Source organism: Theileria annulata, chromosome 1 (genome assembly GCF_000003225.4).
Source record: "Theileria annulata chromosome 1, complete sequence, *** SEQUENCING IN PROGRESS ***".
Taxonomy (NCBI): Eukaryota; Apicomplexa; class Aconoidasida; order Piroplasmida; family Theileriidae; genus Theileria; species Theileria annulata.
Genome location: NC_011129.2, coordinates 2,386,646 through 2,408,085, shown reverse-complemented (window position 1 = coordinate 2,408,085; position 21,440 = coordinate 2,386,646). Strand labels below are relative to the sequence as shown.

Sequence of the window (21,440 nt, the reverse complement as noted above, 5' to 3'; positions counted from 1 at the left end):
TGGTCTAACCTCATGGTGCCAGCTCAGAAAATTCTTTGAGAAATTACGGGCAAAAATACTGAAATTCGATCAAATTAAATTTCATGTGCTTTATTTAAATTTTTATTAAATTAGATTCAATGAAATGATGAAATATAATACTATACGTCTCTTAATTGCGATTAATAAAAATATAACTAAAGTATTTCGAATCACAAATTTATTGAAAATATTAAAATGATTTAATAAATATGGAAAATCGGAGGAAGTTTAGTGTAAAAAACTGGATATGTGGCAAATATAAAGTAATTAGATAATTTTTAATTTGAAAAATATGTCAGGAGAGTGTAAAACATAAAATAAAACTTGTGATATCAATAATCTGAGGTGATGTATGTTTAAACAGTCCAAAGCTTATAAATTGTAAAATGGATCGAATGGTCAGCCGCGGTAGCTCAGTTGGGAGAGCGTCAGACTGAAGATCTGAAGGTCCCTGGTTCGATCCCTGGCCACGGCAAGTCTATTTTACGTTGATTAGGATTATTATTTTGGTGTAATTAAGTTTTTTGTTTACAGTATTAAAAATCAAAAATTAAAATATTTGAATAATTAATTATTAATATGTTTCCCGTCAATTATTCAAAGATTGATCCCAAGTCCTCCTTCTTAGATAGAATCAATACCCAACTTTTAAAATAATTTTTAAAATATTTTTTATTTGAATTTCATAATCTTCTTCATATGTACTTAAGAAATCATTTTTGGTCATTGCTGGTATGACTTAAAATCGAAAAATGTGATTTCGCCATAGTCCAAATCGTCTAGAGGTTAGGACACCACGTTGTGGCCGTGGCAACCCAGGTTCGATTCCTGGTTTGGACAACCTTTTATTTAAGAATATTTTCAACGTGAATTATTTTATTTATTGCTATTTAATTTAATTAATATAAATATTAAATTTATTTGTAGTTTTTTGATATCCTCCCGATGTGTTAATTACAATTGTTCTCTTTTCAGGATTTTAATTAATTTTTTAATAATTATATATAATGGGAGATTTGTATAATCAGTATAACTCCCAGATACAAGTTACACTGGAGAGTATTAAAGATAAAGTTAAACTCTGTAAAGATAACCCGAACTGTAAGTTTATATAATTTACCTTGTTATAATGAGGTTTAGCCGCCAATATTGGAGTGTATTTGAAAGAATTGGACAATTTGTTGTCATCTTCCGAGCAAACTGTATTTTCTTTCTCAATTTTGACCTTTAGTTAATGCAAATGGAACTTGAGGCCAGGAGTTATTCTGACTCCTCCGGATTTGAACGTTTAGAACAGGTAAATTGCCAACAAACTGCTAAATTAACTAGTTTTCCTTATATTTGACAATATTTAATGTCAATAGGTTAAGGAAATAAGAAACTTTTTGAAGGAAGCCTCTGATTGCAGTAGGTCATTCCACACTGAACTTCAGCGGAGAGAACTTCTCGGAGGTAATATTAGCCTTGTAAATATTATTTAGAGGTTTCTTCCTTCGGGAACACCAGAGAATTTAAAACCTTTAGTAAGAATCGGGAAATGTTAAGTAAAGGCCTTATGTTCATCAAGGTACTTGTTTTATTATATACTTAAATTTGTTAGACTTCCTGCGACGTTGCGAATGAGGCTGAAAGGCTGGGTTACGACGCATCCAAGAACTTAACTCAACAGAGGAATGTAATTGATAACGTTAGTTCCGAGCTGACTAGAGCCAAATTCTCGCTATCGGGAGCTGACGAGTATTTGTGTTGTCTTTTGAAGCAAGGCAGATTAAACAGAGTTATTTTAAAAGTCGTCCAAATCGGAATCGGAGTTACAATCTTAATTATCCTCACAATCAGACTGATTAAATTTCTAATGCTGAAACCTAAATAATGTAATATAGTTGACCCATATACTAAATATGCGTTCGTATAGTGTGTGTTAAAGAGTAGTATGAACTAGTAGAGATTTAAAATTATTCATTATTGTTACTCTTGTGTTGTACTTTTAAAAATTTAGAGTGGGTCGCGAACCCGTTCATTAGGTGTACAGCGGCGCTGGCGCTTATAGGATTATCGTAGGTTACAAATCCGAAGCCTATAGGTTATTTACAATGAAGTTTGGTTGCTATACCTGAGTTACATCCATTTGCGTCCCTTTGAACCTTAGCTGATACTAAATTGCCAAATGGTGTGAAATGCATCGAAAGTTCAGCATCGTCCCACACGTTGGGAATATGAAATATAAACAAATTTGAACCTGGAGGTGCATTCAACCTATTACGATCACCTATATTCCAATGTAAAATTGAATACACAATATGTAATGGAATATTTATCATGTTATATATCTGAGTAGAATAATACTCATGAAGGAAGTTGAAGCTTCAACGGCCAATAGTGGAGGGATTGGTCTTTCCCATTGGGTGTGTCCTGTAATTGAGTTGTAGTAGTAGGGAACACCATTTTCGTCTTTGTATACATGCCACAGTGTAGTACGTCCTGCGTCCTGCAGTAAGTCGTAGCTCTCCTCAGTTAGAGAGTTTATGAGCGAGGTCCGATGGGCGTCACTAAGGAAGCCTGAAGAATGGCTTCTATAATTTTCGTTCTTCTGTCCAGACTCGTGAGGGTTTGCAAACCTTGCCTCAATTGTATAATCAGATTCTACGGGAAATTATAAGGTTATAATGTGTGATATGGAAATAAATAAAGCAGTTAAACAGAATAATTTGTATTCAAGAAAATATAAAAATAGTTAATTTTCATACGCTCAAAGAGTTTCTTGCCATGAATCAGTTGTATACATTCGGAAGCGTCCTCGAAAGTCTTAAAAGTCAAGAATCCCCAACTTCTGATGGGACACTTCTTGAAAACAATCTCCGAAACGGGGGGGACTCCGGCAACCTGCAGGGCCATTAGGAACTCGTCAGTTTCTACGAATCCTGGGATACTGCCTACCCAAACCCTGAGCTTTTTCTCATTTAAGGGATCGTCGAAAGCGTAATAAGCCTTGGGCTGTGGAGTATGGTTGACTTGATTAACGTCATTCATTCTATAATCCAGCCACTTCAAATAAAATATGTTAAATTATATATTACATTTAATGGATTAGAATGAATAATTCAATGATTTTGCTGACTATACACCACAACCTAATTAATTTTTACATTTTTCTTTAATTTTTGTTTTCTAATATTCTGAACTTAATTTGTAATTATTTCAAGTATATAGTTTGTGTATTATAAGTATTTTATATTCCCTATTCAATATGTAATTCTATCGGCCATTTTATGCCTAATTGAATTGGATTTTACCATTAAATCACACTATAATTTTAAACTAAACACAAATTTAAATACTATAATTTAAATAATGTATAAATATAAACTTAATTTTTCAAAATAACCACTAAATAATGGCCAAACTTGAACGGTCTTTAAAGATTCCACAGGGAACTGACCCTAATCTGGGAAATAATCACTTAAATAACCATAAAGACGGAGATTCTGACGATTTTAGGTCAAATGAAGAAGAAATTATGGACTTGGCCACTTTGTACGATAAGCAGTTCCACGAAGTAATTGGACGTGATCCATACAGGTGTAAACCATGGATAGAGCACGTTAATCTGCTGAAGTCGTTAAGACCCCCAAGGAAAACTCGACAATTATACAGAATTTCAGATATTTGGAAACTTAACAGGGTGGATCAGGCCCCTGAACAAGGGAAAGCGACAGTCCTGTTAGGTGATGTATCATACGAGAATATAAATAACAAGATATTTAAAGCTTATGAAAAGGCCGTAAAGTACATTCCTCTTAGTTATAAGGTGTGGTATAACTATGTTAAGGACCTAGTAGAGGATATATCTGAGCCATTTGTATCTGATCCCCAGCCGTATGAAAGAGTAAACTTAGTGTTTGAGTCCTGTTTGATACACAACTTTGCATATCCTACATTTTACCTGTTATATGGAGCATTTTTGAGATTCCAACATCGCATTACAAAGGTCAGACGCCTATACGATAAGGCACTACTTAACATTGCAATAACACAGCACCACCTCATCTGGGACGAGTACCTCAAATTTGTCAATGAAGTGGACTTGTTACCCCTAGGCAAAGCAGTTTATAGGAGATATATACAGCTAAAACCGAGCTATAGAGAAGTGCTTTACGAATTTTTGAAGAGGCATGGGAGCTACGATGACGCGGCTCAGGTCCTATATAAGCTCCTTAATGACCATACTTTCGCTTCAGAATCAGGCAAATCTTCATATGATTTATGGTATTGCTAATCTCCGTATACAGTTATGCACATATGTATCCACAGTCAGGTTTGATTTTAATTATTTTTTAGGATTGAGCTCTGTGAGTTGATCCGAGACCACTCTGATGCCATAACCAGTATACCCGTCGAAACCTTGATTAAGGAGGGGATCGGAAAATATACAGACCAAGTTGCGACCCTCTGGATTATTCTGGCTGATATTTACATTGTTAGAGGGCAACTAAACATCGCAAGAGACACTTACGAGGTACTAAAAACTTATATAATTAATTTTTCGTACTGATGTTATTAATAGGAGGCTCTGGATAGAGTAACTACGGTTCAAGATTTTTCAATAATCTTCGATGTGTATGCTAAATTTCTGGAAAATTACGCGAAACAATCGAATAAACTGGGGTATCAATTTATTAATAGCATATATGTAATGATATATTAGGACTGACCAATTGGAAACGTTAATGACAGTTGAAAGGTTGGAGAGTTTGGTCAATAACAGAGCATTGCTCCTGGCTTCTGTGAAGCTTAAACAGAACATCCACAACGTATACAACTGGATCAATTACATACAACTGTTCAAGGACGACCCTAATAGGATGGTTGAGATATACGCAGAGGCCGTTCAGACTATTGACGTGTCAAAGAGTGTGGGTAGAGTTACTGAACTTTGGGCACGTTTCGCTACTTTTTACGAGGAACGAAGTGATTTGGAAAACGCAGATAAGATATATGAAAAGGCTTCGAAATCAGACTTTAAGTACGTGGACGACCTTGCAACTCTCTGGTGTTGCTGGGTTGAGATGTACCTTAGACATAAGCAATTCAAGAAGGCTCTTGAAATCAGCCGCAGGTCTGTCAGCGGGAATGGGAAAACCTCAATTTCAAAGCGATTACATACTTCCGTTAAGCTCTGGACACTTTCCCTTGACATGGAGCAGAACTTTGGCACCATTGAAACAACCAGAGTGACCTTTAACAAGATGGTTGAATTGAAGGTTGTGACACCGCAAGTAGCTCTTAGTTTTGCAGGATATCTTGAACAGCACAAGTACTTTGAGGCTAGTTTCAACGCCTTCGAGAAATGCGTCGTTCTCTTCAAGTGGCCTCAGCTTTACTACTTGTATTTACCCTATCTGACCAAGTTCGTCCGCAGGTATAAAGGTACTAAGTTGGAGCGCGCTAGAGAAATCTTCGACCAGTGCCTTTACAACAGGGAGTTGAAGGTTCCTCCCAAATTTGTCAAGTACCTCTTCTACCTATACGCTAGCATGGAGGAGGAGTACGGCATGGTAAAAAAGTTCCTTTCGATCCTCGACGATGCTTGTAAACTGGCTGATAAGGAGGACCAGCTCACGCTGATCAAGTTTTACGTGGCTAAGACCTGTGAGTTCTTTGGTGTCACTCAAACAAGACAAATTTACCAACAGTGCCTTGAATACGTCAGTGACGATGTTGCTAGGGAACTCTGCTCCATGTACATTCATATGGAAAGAGGACTCGGTGAAATTGATCGTGCGAGAGCAATCTATGTCTACTCATCTCAGATTTCAGATCCTTCAATCAATACTGACTTTTGGAAGGTATTACTTTAGCACATACTTATCTTTCTAGTTAATTATCTAGACTCTAGTTAGTTTCATGATGTAAATATAGTTATATACAGTTGAGTTGTTGTGCTTTACTATATATAGGGTTGGAGAGAGTTTGAGGTTTTACATGGGAACGAAGACTCGTTTAGGGAGATGCTCAGAATAAAGCGCAGTGTCCAGGCTCAGTACTCTAAGGTATACTACAATGTTGAGGAGGTTGGCCAGGACGATGAAGTCGAGGAACTAGAAGAAAATCCACTAACTGAACTGGAGAAACTAACACAAACATAATATATTACAATATTAGATTTGTTTTTGTTTTAAAGTGAAATTATAGTATTTAACAGACCACACACCTCTTCTTGATCTTAAACTAATATATTTATCACCTGATTGAATACTGACGTGAGGAAAATCGGGACAGTAATAAAATTCCTCGGGAATTTAACCTTATGTAGGCCTTTTATATACGTTTTCAATATTTTAGGTGTAATTTCGGTGTAATCACCTCAAAGATTTTTGTTTATTTTTAGATCCTTTATATTTTAAATTATTTTATTAATATTTATTTATATTTCGGTTAATTTGGCCTATTTCCTCTAAATTTGAGGAACCTTAGCATTTTTTATTTGAAATTAACAGGTTTATTACTAAACTTATTTTTTTAATAATATACATAAAATGTAGCAAACAAACTATATATAAGTGTGTATGAACAAATGTATAATAATTATATTCATAATAAATTATATACTACATTATTTCTGAGGGGATGGTTAAGACTAGAACCCAGTTAAATGGGCCATTACATCATTGTAAAGAGGTAAATTTAAACAAAGAGTAGACAAAAACTTGTGTAATTTTTCAAGATTGTCTGGGTCTGGGCCCTGTAACAAAGAGTTCCTAAAAGATAATAGCATGAAATGAACGCTTGTATAATTCAAATGTTTGTAAATGACTTCATTGAGTGAATTGTCTCGTATAAGTCTGCATGCGATGTGTAACAATAGTACATCCTTTGGGAATGGTGTGTGTTGTGAAAACACAGAGGACAATTCATCATCAGAGAGAAATATGAGCCGTTTCAGGAATGAAAAGTAGTCAGTTTCTGGTTTGCCTAGCTTTTGGTGTAGAAGATCAGAGAGACTGAACTCCAATTCAGTAGTGAAATTGATCATACTAAGCCTCTCATCGTCATTTAAAGGCCAAGTGGTTATGGAATAAATAAGGAATGAAGCGACGGTGATTGAACAAAACTTCAACAGCAGTTTAATCTTTCCAACTGGCAATAGAGGATCAAAATAAGAGTCTTTGAGGAAGTTTAAAATCTTAACAAGGTTGTTAGTTGCGATGTTTACTTGGTGACAGGTCCAGTTGAACTCCAAGTTATCTACTGAAATGTATGAAAGAATGTGCCAAATCGTGTTAGAGATATCATCAGACCATCCGCTAACCAATTCAATGGACTTTCCGTAATCTAATATAGTTAAAAGGTTGGAGTCGGGTGGAATAAGTGAACTCAAGTTGGATTCAATTCCATCCACAATTGTGAACACGTACATGAAAAGCCTCGCATTTAAGACCTGGCAATCGTTAGGCTTGACGAGTGTAATCTTACTACCGCCATCGCTTAGGCTCAGCTTAGTTCCCTGGTATGATTTTATCTCTGAAATGTTACCAAACACAGTCTCAAGTGCAGAGGAAACGATTGCACAAATTTGCTTGAACAATGATGGGCACATTTTAGACTTTTCTAAGAACTCTGAAATCACATTCCAGAGTTCATTGTCCACTGGCAAGTTCATTAGCATGTGTGTGGCCTGGTTTAACTCTGTGGAGAGTGCCGGAGGGGACGACTCCAGTGTTGGAAGTGCTCTGATGCAGTTTAGAAACGAGGTCTTTGAGACTGGGATGATCTTCTTGGCTGCTATTGACACGAAACTCTTTGCGTAATCCTCGCATAAGGTCTTATAGTAGTACCGGTGTATGTTGAATGGGATGTTAATATGGGCCAACTCTTCATGCATGCTGTCTCCCAGAGATATTAACTGTGGAACTAACATCACAACATCATACCTATTACCAATATTCAGTATATAATATAGAATAAGTTTAAATTTGTTTTCAAGGGTAAAAACTAATAGTTAATATTATGGTAGAAATACCTGTCGTTTGAATATAATTTGGAGAGTGTTGATTGAAGGAATGCGATTGATCTTTTAGTGTAAAGTTCGAGTAGTGAAAAGGGTTCCTTTTGGTCCTCATGTACGTATGTTTCAAGGTATTGAGATATTGTTTCACGTTCAATCTTGTCCAGCTTCTCTAATAATGAATATTTGGAACACTTGCATATGAAATAGAGGCTTTTCTGGTTCCTCACATACTTGAGAAAGAACTGTGAAACTTGAGACATGAATATGCCTTGCCATTCCTCGTAATTGTTTTCACTCATCACCTCAGTCATGTCAATGCAAGTGCTACCGTGGTAGACCAAACGTTCAACAAGATCCAACATTCCTTTGGAGGACACTGATAGTTCTCTGTATATTACATGCGATATTACAACTATTTTTTCAACGTCCTTTTCTGGCTCTATAAGATTCATTTGGTTTGGGCCTGACCCATCAGTGCCTTCGTTAAGCTCAAACAGGGGCGAATAAGCATAATTATACACAAACTTTACTATGTAATTCTTTAGGTCTTCGCAGTACTGCATAACCTTTAATAGTCCTTCCGTCTTCTCTAGATTGAGTATTTTGTCAAGGCATAACATGCACTTTGTGGCTACTAACAACATTTCTAAAAAGTCCCTAACTGTGGACTTGAGTTTCTTACTCTTTTCGTGGAGACCTTTGAGGAATAAAATAATCCTCCTACACTCTAAGGAGTATAAATATACGCTGCGCAGACGATCTAAAGAGGTTGTTCCAGTTTCTACTGAGTTGTAGAAGGTTAAAATACTCTTGTACCTTGAAATAACTCCCTCGTTCAAGTTTTTCAAATCAAGATCTAGAGATTCAAGTGTAGATTTATAGTCATTGACTTCTTCAAAACTCTGAACTATCTCAGTAGTTTTGTTTAAGAGTCCCTTGTTCATAAGTGAATCAAGTGCCGATACACATTGGTTTAACTTCTCAAGTTCTTTTTTTATCCCTTCGGGCCCTGTCTTAATCAACGATGATATGTAGGAAGGAGAAGGTCTAATTGATTCTTCATCCGCTATTTTATGACTAGATTCGTCTCCACTATCACCAGTGTGAGATTCTGTATCAGTGCTGTAAGAGTGTAGAATCCTTTGGCATGTGTAGAAAACCTCAGAGTCCAGAGATAGCCCTTCTAAAAGGATATCAGAAAAAAGAGGAGTTGATAAATCCATCCCTTTCACCACTTTACCCAGTGAAGTAGGATTCTGAGGTAAAATTTATATTTATTCTTTCATGGCTACTTTAGTGGCGATTACATTTATAACAATTAACTGCATAGAAAATCTGTTTTAAATATAATAATGCTTCAAAAATACTAAAAGCAAATAAAATATAATATTAATGATGAAATATTTAATAAAATAGTGTGTAAATAATAGTAGTGTAAATGGTGGAAAAATTAGGTGGAATTTTCTTTAAAATTGCTTTATATGTCTGAGAGTTTCTCCGAACCGTATGGAAACTCCTGTGAATCTGAGGAAGGATGGTTCAAATTGCCGGAAGGATGGAAAATGGTAAGTTTAACCCTCACCAATGCCTTTTAGTATCGGACCGTCCTATACAGAAGTTACAAGGACCCAAAGCCTTGCACTAATTTCGCAATTTATGACATGGACAATACGCTAATGATAACTCCCAGTTACTTTGTAGAAGAACTTAAAAGAGGAGTCCAAATCCAAATCTCAAAACCCCTAATACCCAACGATTTTGTTTTATTCGCACCAAACGTCAAGGAAAAACTACATAATGAACTTAAACAAGGGTAAGAATTCTATAAAATTCATATTAATTATGCATAATGCTATAGAAAAGGAATTTTGATCATTTCTAACCAGCGCGGTATGCTCGAGAACATTCCTTCTGCATATCTAATTCTAGGTTTGTTTCTTTCCATTCAATTTTCTTCAGAACGGATCGAACTTCTTTTAAGAGAGCGTTTGTTTCTATTTCTATGCACTAATTAACCATATTTATCCCCTAGTACACAAAACTGTTAACGATTCTATAGTTGACATCCCTTTGTATATATTACTGGCGTAAGTTCACAATAATTTACAATATATGTAGAACTGATCATGACATTTATCGCAAACCTGGTATGTTCGGACGTTCTTCATCGTTTTAGCACCCGGGATGTTACTTTTTTTCGAGAAAAAACTAAATGGAGGACTACCCGTGGATAGGGATAACAGTTTTTTTGTAGGAGATGCAGCAGGACGTAGATTAGACTATAAATCATCGTCACTGATGATGCGGAATATTTTATCTATTTTAAAATCTACAGACTACTCAACACGTAGATACTATAATATTGATGAAAATGGAACCATTGTTTACATTAACCCGTACGAAATAATCAAGAAATTAACGATATCCAAGATGAAGAACAGATTCAGCAAAGATTTTTCAGATTGTGACTTCAAATTCGCCATTAACAACTCCTTAACTTTCTATACACCAGATGAATACTTTTACGGTATTACCTAACCAGTTATCAATAATTATTTTTTGATAAACACAAATGCTTATTTATGAAAGTATAAAAGAGAATATAGGAGTACCGGAGTATAACATAAAGCTGGACTTTGACCCATTGTTGGTGGGATCGAAACCCTTTTTCCCTGTTGTCCCAAGCGGCTTGATTCTTTTGATTGGGAACTTGTCATCTGGAAAGACACATTTTTCAAGAATTTTTAGGAATTTCACACCAATGTCACAGGTAAGTACCAAAATGGCAATTAGTAACATTGTAGTCTGACTTTGGAAGTACTTTTCACTTTATGGAATCCTTGAGGAAAAAGCTGATAAAACGAGAAAATGTTGTCATCGATGATATTAATAACACCGCCAATGAACGCGTTCAATTCGTACACCTGGCCTCATCTCTGGGAGTGTTGGTCACCTTTGTACACTTGGACCTTTCCCAAAATCTAGTCAATCACCTAAACAAAGTTAAAAGGGTTCGTAACTATTTATTTACCGAGTTATTTATGTCTAATGGAAGTACAGTTGTGCTGTGATGAAAAAACGAGGGAATTTTTCCAAGTGCCAGAAGTAAAGGGTACATTCCATAGTAAGAGACAGTTGACCAAGTTAATAGTGGAAAGACCATCACTCGACGAGGGTCCCAATATCATCTACACCATCAACGACATATCATTTCCAATGGAACACAATGAACTCACACAACTCCACTTGCCATAAAAGTCTTGAATATACATATATTATTGTTAAAGGTTTATAATATTTTGTCGAACCAAACTAATGTATATATACTAGACTAAAATTATTTATTCGTTATTGATATCACTACTTAATGCGTACAAGGTTTACAAGAATAGTGTTATATGTGAAAATCAGTTAAATGAGGAAGCATCACGCCACTGTATAAATGCTTCAGCTACAGCTTCACGTTCATGATTGTTTTTAAAGACCATAGGAAGTGCAAAGCCTTGAGGAAACTCCTCAGTAGAGGAGCCGAGGAGCACAAGGGTGTTGGTGTTCGAGACGCGTTTGTAATCCTTTTGATTGGCCTTGACAAGGAGATCGTGTTTGAGTCCCCTGGCAATGTTCCGGACGCGCATAAAGGCAACTTTGTTCTTCTCCTGGAGTCCGTCGTGCATCCACTCGAGAGTGAGAAGATCCTGACTCGACCTCCACGAGTACTCAAATTCCTTTCCTCGCCTCAAACGCCTCTTAAACTCCTCTTCACCCTCAGTAATAAGCTGAAACTTTCCCCCGTTCCTGAGCATCTCCTTCATTGATTCGGGTAAATCATGAACACCATTCGGATATGGGTCCACATTCCACTCACTCAGACCCAAGTCAAATTTTCCAATAACTATTACATTATACAATTACATTGGTAATTGAATGCAACGATAGATATATAAATAAATAGATAATTGAATACCAGATGGGCTTGTGTTGTTTGAAACGTGCTCGAGCAGCTTGGTTAACTTAGCTTTGGATTGTTTATCGGTGACCACAAGTGTGAGATCTCGCAGCTTCTTCTGAATTGGTTTGGTGAGTATGCTGTTGCGGAGATCAGGAGGGTAGTTGAAGCTGGCCTCGAGTGCTGAGATGGCAAGTAAAGCGAGGTTCGGAGCAGTTAGGCAGAAACTCGAGATGAAATTCTCGAGTACCAACGAGAAGCCGTTCATAGCAAGCTCCTCACCACAAAGGCCACAAGACATAAAGTACACGCACAAAGAGACTACCGAAGATTGTAGCCTAGACATTTTCAGACATGATTCCAGAGAAGCCACATAGCAACTAAATTTAATCACCTCCACTATGCTAGTCGCAGTCATACCTATATTCTCCCATCCATAATCTGATTCCCCGTCACTCAGACCAGTACTTTCATCTACATAAAATTGTAAAGTTACTTTTTGTGTTTTATATAACTACATATACTATGATTATCTAAAATTGTGTAAAATTTTGGTGGAAATAGTTATTTAAAATTGATCTGGCTAGAAATTGGCTCAGAAATAAGTCAGCATAAAATCCTAGTAAACCCAGACATTTAACATGTTTTAATTTAAAATATATAGCTAGTTTTCCCCTGAAGGGATATGATCGAACCTGAGTCACTTTGTTTTGTGGAGGAAACACCTCCAGTGTAGGGGTCAGTGTAGTAGAGCATTCCGAGAATGAGTCTAATTGACTCTACGAGAACGCTGCTCTGGTCCTTCATGCGGGTGCTACACTTGATGACGGTATCAAGTCCGTCCTGAGAGCAGAGAAGGTAGACCATTTCAGGGCTATGGACGAGCCTGCGAAGGCACCTGAGGCTGCTAATTACTACATCGTTGAGCTCGTTTGCCTGTACCAAAATGTCAAGCAGAAATGAGAAAATGTCAACTTCAAGCAGCTTAACGGCTCCATTCCCATAGGCCATGTGCCTAAAGAGGTGAATACCCGTAACAAGCACCTCAACGTCGTAGCTCAGTCTTCGCATGTTCTTCACAGTCGCAAACACACCTTCAAGGTCCACAAACCGACCTGCATTTTCCTTGCTCCTGCATAAGTTGTTAAGTACATCCAAAACCAAAAACACCACCTTCCCATCTCCAAACTCTAAGTTCAACATGCCCACCAAATCCTCCAAAATTACTCCGAAACTTCTCATGTAATCTCCGTTATTCTCAACCACCAAATTACTCAAACAATTCAATCCAACCTTAACCAATTCCACATCATAGTCTATACAATATTACAATGAGTTCAGAGTAAACTATGCTAAAACTAAGTAGGGTTTTAGTAAGTAAATACCTTTGGTGTGTGAAACTTTGTTTAACCACTTTTTAAACGGTGATTCGATATGAGCCTCCATAAAATACTGAAGGTTTTTGGTGTAGAGTCCGAGGTTTGAAATAGCCTTGAAGAGTGACTGGAGACACCTAAGACTAGTGGGCTCTGTAGATCCGACAAAGTTCATCAAACATTCAACCAGTGCAGAAGGGGTACCATTTTTCCCGTAGAGCTCCTTGAGCTTGTCGTTCTTGTACAGTAAGTTGCAGAGTAGGATTGAGGAACCATTAGCAACCTCGAAGTTTGACTTAAAGTTTACAAAAACATCAAGGTTCAAACGCGGCCCATTGAGTGAACAAAACTTGTCAGAGGCGGTCTTAAAATCAACGCAAATGTTTGCCAGCGCTAGACAACAGTTAGTTACAATAGCGCTACTCGAACCAGATTTTACGTAACGAACCAACACAGTCACAATCTTCTCCAGAAGCTGTACGTTACAAATCTCCTCTTTAATCTCCAAAATTATTGCCATACTTCCAATCAAAAATAGAGCATCAGGTATCAAACCCTCATTCACACTAGATACCGAACCTCCCTTACTTTCCTACACCAATAAATATGCCAATATTTAAATATATAGTTAGTTGTCCCGGTAGGACTAATAATATATATAGAAAAATACTGTGGTGAGTTGAGAAAAGACTTTATTGACCCTTTGTACTAGTTTGCATTTGACCATGAGTTGGACGTTTTGATCCGAGACAATTTTGCGGAGAGTTCGGAAAACCTGACGCAGAATCTTGGTTGAGGAATACTTGTTTTGGTCGTGGAGGCTCCATACCTCCATGAGACTCGGGATAACGTTACTCTTGAGATAAACCTTGCGGTTGACTGCTGTAAGGTCAATGAGAAGCATAGCGTTGAAAAGGACATTCTCGTACGCAGCCTCAATGTTAATACTAGGGTCAGCGCCAGTGGTTACCAGACGCTTCTGGTACGCCTTCGCCAGAAAGGCATCGGCATTTGGAACCAGATCTTTATTAGATACAAACGAAAGGAGCAAATCCTTCTGCCGGCAGCAGCTGCATATAGACACCAAAAGAGCATCCGTCAAGACCAAGTCAGACTGTTTAGCCAACGCCGAAATAAGTAATGCAGATAATCCAGATTTTGCCATTACGTTAGGATTTCCTTCACAGCGAGACCATACATCCACACATTTAAACCCAAACCCAAAGTCTCTGCACTCTGGGTCACCAGACTTCTGAGTTTTACCATTATACTTCAACAACAAGTCAGACACAAAACGAAAATCTTCCATCATCAAGGCATTCTCCAATGTGACACTAGAATAGTCTGAACTTACAGACTCATCGCTGGAACCAGAGTTTGTTAGTTCAGTCAAATTTTCATATACAGTCTCACATGTCTTCTTCTTGGGTAAATCCTTCTTGATCAAGGTCTTCAATTTAGTTACAAGGTCAGGAGAGAGATTTGAAACAAGGTCTAAATATTTCACAAACTGGTCTATAGAGTGTAAAAGGCTTCCAACTCCCTTTACCTCGGCAGCAGCAATCAGAGTGTTCAAAAGCAGTGAAACAACCTCAGCGTCACTAGTAAGTACTTCATTACCCTTAAGTTTTGGGAAAATCTCCTTGAACACCAAAACCGCCTTAATAGCGTCCCTCTTTACAGCATCCGAAAGGCCAGAAAAAAGCTGTAAAAGTTCATCCTTGTTCAAAGCCTTGTTATTCTGCAAAAGACCTTCAAACAAACCAATCAGCTTCTGAACAACACCCAAACGCTCAAGCTGTGCCATCTCACCCGCTGTCGCTGAGTTTAATACAAAGAGAGCAAACTGTACAGGGCTCAGACCCTCGAAATTACTACCCTCAAACATCATCACCATGTTAGACACAACATCTCCACTCATGTAATTATCCAAATAACCATTCATATACGCAGCGTTAAAGTAACGAACATATGAATCCATTAGATTTTTGCCCAGATGAGAGCTATTTTGGGGCAACTTTTTGTCAACGGTATCCCCCTTGGTTGAAACGGTTTTTGTCAGTTTAAGACAGGTTTCGACGCTGCTTGAAACCTGATTAGCGTCGAGGGTTTTGGTGCTTGAAACGAGCTTAGCCAAAAGGTTAAAACCTATTACAAGTAAAAATTCGTTGTTTTTATTAACCGTGAGCGCACTGGTAATTAAATCAACCGGGTTCCCGAAATTCTCTAAGAGTACCTGGACTCCAGGGGTCGTACTAGCCGGATCAGATCCTGTGGCATTAGCCAAATACATACAATACTCCAACACATTAAAAACCAGTTCCGAATTCTCCTTGTAACGTTCAAGAACCTGAACAGTCCTGACCATAAGGCCAGGTGCCTCACCGAGCATGGTATCTGAGGTGTAACCATTGTAAACACATGCAGTGAAAACTCTAAAGGCGTGAACCAGAAACTTCAGGTTACTATACCCATACTCGGTCTTTACCAGAGATGAAATCTGGGCCATGTTGGAGCTGCTGGCAACGGCCCATGCGCCAAAGGGATCTTCGTGGTCCTCAAATGCAGAATCACAGAGCCTCCGTGAAACGCAGCACGTGCTCGACAAAAGGTTACTGTTGTCAGCCAAAAAGGAAACACAATCGTTAAGACTAGAGAGAAATGGCTCAGTGTGCTTCAGAGCTTCAGAACGCTCCTTCAATTCACTCGACAAATACATCGCCAACATCAGACATAACTTGTCCACCTTCTGGCCCATGTTTTCCTCCTTAGCCTGAACAATCTGAATCACGTTCTTCATTAGGGCTGAAATCTGGCACTCAGCACCTAGAAGTGAAAACAAAATCCCTCCCAATCTGCTCACCTCATCATTCTCCAGGTGCATCAGCATCACAGTTGAGATATTCTCAACGACGCTAGTCTTCTTAAACTCTTCCTTATTAGTGTCATCTAGCAAATGAACTAGGAGGGTGAGAAGAGCAATCACTGTACCAACGTCCGCCTTGTTGTAAAGAAGTGTCTTGGAAACCGTTTCCAAAAATGACGAAAGATTAGAAAGTCTGGATAACACAACACGCTTGTCAAAATATGAAAGGAGATTTGAGGCAAGAACGACAATCTCATACGTTTTGTAATACTCCTCCAAAAGCCCTACCAAAGATGATACAATCTTCGTGTTCTTGTCAAAGTAGTCAATTAGTATCTGGTACTTTGTACTGAGCAACTCATTAAGAGCCACCAATGTGGTCTCCACCACCTTTTCTTTCTCCATAGAACCTGTATTTTGGGGTGATGAAAGGTTATCGACTAGATAATTGCAAAACTTGGAAAAGTTAGAGTTATTCAAAAGTTTGTCTAACTTTCCGGGGGTCGCACACATCGAACCCAAACACCTACACACTGACGAAACCACAGCAGGACTATTCAAAATCCTAGTGAAGCATCCAGATAACTTAGCCAACAAATCCTCCTTCAAAGCCTCGTCTATATTTGTTACATCATGACGAAACAACAACACCAAGCCGTCCAAATTGGATACCACTCCATCCTCCATCATCACTATTCAACATTAAAACTTATAAAATACAAATAAATATAATAATAGTAATATATAAGAAAATACCTTTAGAATTGGCAGTTAAGCAAGTGAATAGTGTGAGAAAAAACTTCGTAAATGAATTTTTAGTGGCATATACAAGTCCCATCCTACTGACCAGCATGTTAAGACCCAATAGTGAAAACTCAGCCAAAGTGGGCTCAAATATATTTTCCTCACCATTGTATTGGTTGGGGTTTGCAAGTGTCCAATCAAGTGCTTTCTTGACCGGGGAATAAATATTTAGCATAACTGCGGCCTTTACAGCTTCCTTTGATACGAGAAGTTGGTTAATTGAAACGAGGCAGGTGTTAACTCCCTCTGCATCCTTTTCTGCAACATAGTTTACCAAATCTTTAAGAAGCTGATCCAACTCAGACTCCAAGGCATCTGCTGGCATCAAAAGTGATAACAGAGAACCTACAATTGCCTTAAGCTTCTTGTTTTTAGTGTGAGTACGATTAACGGTCCTTAGAAGCTGGAAACAGTTTGAGGTTTTTAGGAACTCAACCACCTGAGGGTCCAGTTGTGAACATTTATGAATGAGCCCAATTCCCAAAATCTGTAAATTTAAATACACTGGAACAGTGCTCAAATACTTTACAATTAAGCCCAAACATCCAGTGTTTAACATAGCTGATAAGAAAAGCTTGTCGGACTGTTCCATTAGTCTGTTTAGTGCCTCCAAAAGCGATGCCTGGGCCTGACGAACGTCCTGATGACGTTTCATTACCTTCGAAACACACTCCACAGATTCTTGCATCTCAGCCTCGTCGTAGGTTCTATCAATGCCACACAATACAACGATAGCTCCAGTGCAGTGGAGCAAAAAGTTATCGTCTGACTGTTCAAGGTCAATTACCTTCTTAACCTGATAAACACATGCCAACTCACTCACCGTAAACAGCGTTTCTTGAATTTCCTCCTTAGTCTGGCAGACCACAACAAGGGATAGGGCTGCCCTTGTCAGGTTAGTCCTCTGCCTGACCCACTCAGGGTCTCCGTTGTGATCTAGCCATCCAGTAACTGCACTCAAAACGCCGTTCAAAGGGTTATACTTTGACAAAAGGGGACGTAATCTTGATATCTTGTGAACACCAGTAAGTGCTGCCAATGCTTTAAATGTGCCTTCAGGATCCTTTACAGAGTTTGGCATAGCGGTATTTAACCGTTTAGCATACTTTTCAACGTCCTTCTCTTCCAACACAAGATCCAAAATCTTAACTGATAAGTCAATCACAGCATCATTGTCTCTATAGTGTAGCATAAGTTCAAGGATAACGTCGGCAATTAAATAGTCTCCGGTGGTCAAATACTTTTGTGAATTTGAAGTAGAGGCCAGAGCAGATATAAAATTTAAAACCTCTAAACAATACTTCAGGTCCTTGTAATTCTGTTCTAGAGCAAATGTTATGCCCTGCAATCCTCCGTACTCGTGGATCAGCTTTAAATTTTCGATGAAACGGCTAAATCTGTTTAGGATTGAAACCACATTGAACTGATAAGCTAGGTTTGAAGTGTGGTACTGGCAGCAAGTGCTCAAAATCTCTAACACCTTGTTCTGGATAAAAACAGACTCTAGCTCAGAGTACTGACTACATGCCAACAAAAACTCAACCAAAGCTTGAGAAACGGCCTCATCTTCAGACAACTGATATAGGATTGGAAGGGCAACTGACACAGCGCTTCCAAAGGACTTAGGTTCATGTTTTAAAAGTTGAACAAGCGCAAAAGATAAACCTACAACTGATCGCGGGTGCTGGGTACTCTGTGAAAGTGCCCGCACCAAAACATCAAGACCTTTGTTAGATAACACTTGCTGACCATATTCAGAATTACTTGAGGAAATCGAGGCTAGCATTCTAGAGGTTCCAAATACCACCTCAGCCAGCTGTTCAGCAGAGGCTCCTGGTTTTGCATCCCCAGAACCAAGCTTTTCACTGCTGTCTGATAATAGCTTTAGAAGAATTGGAATAACGCCCTTTTTAGCCAATTCATCAGATAATGTTGAAATGTAGGAAAGTGACCTCAGTGTATTCACAGCCACCTTGTACTCTGGGCTGTCGTACTGATTTTTCTCAAGCACCTTTAAACTGTTCTGCAACTTTTCGGTATCAACTACAGACTTTATTACTTCGCTCGCTCTGCTCAGAACAACCTTCGAATCCTTACAACACTCCACAAGGTTAATAACACTCTGCAAGTTAGACTCATCCACAAGCTTCAGCTGGCTAAGAGCCACGAGGGTCTTAAAGCAACTTTCAACCAGGCCTGTACTTTTATCTTGGTTGGTGAATTTGAGGCACAAGTCAAGCAATGGCTGAACACCTTGGCTATTTTTCAAGGCTAAACAAGACTCATTTTGATCCGTGAGGTTAGAAAGACACACTACGAGCCTGTTCGCAACTCGATAAGATTTCACAACCTCCATACACTTGCAAACGTGGGGAACAAACTCAGGTCCTCTTTTACCAAGCCCTCCTAGATTTGATAAGTTTTCCAAAAACTTGAGGCAGTTTTCAAGAACATCTTCATCTTGGGGTGCTCTTTCCAAAGCCTTTTGGACAACGTCAACTCCTCCTTCATTCACAAGCTTCTTCAGGAGTTTCTCGTCTTCCCTATATTCAACGCAGCCCTGTGACATAGTAGACATGATTGTGGTTGAACACAATACCAAATCTTCATCATCTCCAAAGTTCTCCACTGCCGTTAAAATACCTTTTACTACGTTCCTTTCAAGCGCTTCGAGGGCATTTTCTACGTACAACTGATTGGATGGATTACACAAATCAGAGAGTGATCTGAGTCCGAAAACCAACATTTTCTTGAACTTTTGGTGTTCAATTATAGTTGACACGGCGTTTGAAACGCCACTATCTGGTGCTCTTCTCATTTTACCGACCGCCATTTCAGCTTTTTTTATCAGTTAACTCTATAATTCGGGATTAAATTCCAAAACTTAACTCTTTATCCAGCTATTTTCCAGATGTGTAAATTAAAACACAATTGATGATATTAAATGTGACATAATACAAATGGGTGTAACAAATAACACATATACATGAAAGTTGATTTCCAAAAAATATTTTACACTTATAGAACTTTAAATTTTTTACTTTTTTAAAAGTTAAAACAAATATACGAATTTTTTAATTTGGTGAACAATTCTACAAATTAATCAAGGACAATGGTAAAATTAATAGCAACAATCACAAAATCTAGTGTAACAGTAATGCTAAACAAAATTTATATTGAAATGTGTGTGTGCCTTAGTGATTAACTCTCATACCTCATCGACACGACACTTCACAAACCACTCCAACGCATTTAATCCTTTTTGAGCATTAATCAGCTTTTTATGGCAATTATTAATCTTTAAAAAATTTTATTGATTTTCATTGTCAATAATTTAAGTATATAACAACTACATTGATGAATATTTACTAGATATTATAGTGTATTTACAGTTTGAGAAATAAATTAGATTTTTTAAAAAATAAGTTGACCTGGAGTATTATATTGTCAATTTGTTGTAAAAAATTAAACGGGAGGTGATTCAACTTCGTAGACCCAGTACCATTGATGTCCAATTACCTTGACTGTCATAGTGGTGTATACTGATTCGTCCAACATATAGAGCATAGTGAAGCAGGGTATTGCTAGGGAGAATATGATAAAGGTTGGGATCCAGAAGAAACCAAATTCTGCTCTTAAAGTGTTCTTGTGGCTGCCCCAAAGGTTCAATCTTCTTCTATGATAAAAGGGTACGTTTGTCTGTTCAAGTCCAAAAAGATCTTCCATAGGCCTAGTCTCAACTCCAAGTACCATTGTTTCTCCGTTTACAATTGTTCTTCTTTGCTTAGGTACGTCTGTGTATGCGTCGTACCAGTGAAATCCGTCTGTTGCGTATTTATCCTTGAACCTTCCGTCCTCTCTCAGGTGATCCCTAGGGTCTCCGTGTTGATGTCTAACGAAGTTATACATCCCTGTTGGTTTCCCGAACTCAATTGATGGCAAATCTTCTGGTTGACCTACAGGCCTGGGGAGTCCTGTTCCTCTGTATTTACCCGGTCCAAAAGTCTCACTAATATGTGTAAACTCATTATTGGATTTCATTTTAACTGAACCTCCTTCGTCAGAAGTAGTATTCTTTGCTTCAGACTCTGTCTTTGATGAAAATAACAGAAACCTTGAGGTATAAAAGTGTCTTTGTCCAATTTCATAGTTTGGGTATAAAATTTTTAGGTGTGATTGTGATGTTTGGAATTTTGCGTTTTTCAAGAGCGACGGTTGGAGTAATCTACGGGTTATGCCAGAACATAAAATCATCTTTAAATATATTTAAACTGAGTTAAAATTAATGGTATTTAATTGGGATCCGAGGAATTAATTAAAATATTTAAAGTATTTCGACCTATATGAGGAGTTCTTAAATTTTCATTAAATTAACCTCTACAAAATTATTGTAAAGGTATAAAATGCAGAAAAATAAAA

The 21,440-nt window shown here is 37.9% G+C and overlaps 7 protein-coding genes across 7 annotated transcripts, besides 4 other annotated features; 3 read left to right on the top strand and 4 right to left on the bottom strand.

Annotated features, from left to right (window-relative positions):
- Positions 1–423: 423 nt before the first annotated feature.
- Positions 424–496, top strand: a tRNA.
- A 293-nt stretch (positions 497–789) lies between these two features.
- Positions 790–861, top strand: a tRNA.
- Positions 862–1,028: 167 nt separating this feature from the next.
- Positions 1,029–1,894, top strand: TA19995 (vesicle transport protein, putative; the record flags this gene model as incomplete). The annotated part of the gene is made up of 6 exons (XM_949529.1): positions 1,029–1,122; positions 1,162–1,223; positions 1,253–1,318; positions 1,386–1,473; positions 1,503–1,588; positions 1,622–1,894. The coding sequence occupies 6 exons, from the start codon at positions 1,029–1,031 to the stop codon at positions 1,892–1,894; spliced, it is 669 nt and encodes a 222-aa protein (XP_954622.1).
- Positions 1,799–1,867: a sequence feature (1 probable transmembrane helix predicted for TA19995 by TMHMM2.0 at aa 192-214).
- A 211-nt stretch (positions 1,895–2,105) lies between the features above and the next one.
- On the bottom strand, positions 2,106–3,051 carry TA20000 (rna-binding protein, putative; the record flags this gene model as incomplete). Its single annotated transcript, XM_949528.1, has 3 exons — positions 2,106–2,290; positions 2,368–2,664; positions 2,769–3,051. The coding sequence occupies 3 exons, from the start codon at positions 3,049–3,051 to the stop codon at positions 2,106–2,108; spliced, it is 765 nt and encodes a 254-aa protein (XP_954621.1).
- Positions 3,052–3,415: 364 nt separating this feature from the next.
- TA20005 (rna-processing protein, putative) lies at positions 3,416–6,167 on the top strand (the record flags this gene model as incomplete). The annotated part of the gene is made up of 5 exons (XM_949527.1): positions 3,416–4,287; positions 4,360–4,537; positions 4,586–4,686; positions 4,727–5,867; positions 5,979–6,167. 5 exons carry the CDS (start codon positions 3,416–3,418, stop codon positions 6,165–6,167), a joined length of 2,481 nt encoding a protein of 826 aa, XP_954620.1.
- A 491-nt stretch (positions 6,168–6,658) lies between these two features.
- On the bottom strand, positions 6,659–9,252 carry TA20010 (uncharacterized protein; the record flags this gene model as incomplete). Its single annotated transcript, XM_949526.1, has 2 exons — positions 6,659–7,952; positions 8,042–9,252. 2 exons carry the CDS (start codon positions 9,250–9,252, stop codon positions 6,659–6,661), a joined length of 2,505 nt encoding a protein of 834 aa, XP_954619.1.
- Positions 9,253–9,510: 258 nt separating this feature from the next.
- On the top strand, positions 9,511–11,284 carry TA20015 (polynucleotide kinase 3'-phosphatase-like protein, putative; the record flags this gene model as incomplete). The annotated part of the gene is made up of 7 exons (XM_949525.1): positions 9,511–9,594; positions 9,625–9,842; positions 9,888–10,015; positions 10,206–10,556; positions 10,636–10,799; positions 10,834–11,040; positions 11,090–11,284. The coding sequence occupies 7 exons, from the start codon at positions 9,511–9,513 to the stop codon at positions 11,282–11,284; spliced, it is 1,347 nt and encodes a 448-aa protein (XP_954618.1).
- A 152-nt stretch (positions 11,285–11,436) lies between these two features.
- TA20020 (uncharacterized protein) lies at positions 11,437–19,854 on the bottom strand (the record flags this gene model as incomplete). The annotated part of the gene is made up of 6 exons (XM_949524.1): positions 11,437–11,921; positions 11,994–12,449; positions 12,671–13,291; positions 13,361–13,943; positions 14,022–16,909; positions 16,974–19,854. The coding sequence occupies 6 exons, from the start codon at positions 19,852–19,854 to the stop codon at positions 11,437–11,439; spliced, it is 7,914 nt and encodes a 2,637-aa protein (XP_954617.1).
- A 632-nt stretch (positions 19,855–20,486) lies between these two features.
- TA20025 (cytochrome c oxidase subunit 2a, putative) lies at positions 20,487–21,275 on the bottom strand (the record flags this gene model as incomplete). Its single annotated transcript, XM_949523.1, has 1 exon — positions 20,487–21,275. One exon carries the CDS (start codon positions 21,273–21,275, stop codon positions 20,487–20,489), a length of 789 nt encoding a protein of 262 aa, XP_954616.1.
- Positions 20,580–20,648: a sequence feature (1 probable transmembrane helix predicted for TA20025 by TMHMM2.0 at aa 210-232).
- Positions 21,276–21,440: the final 165 nt, after the last annotated feature.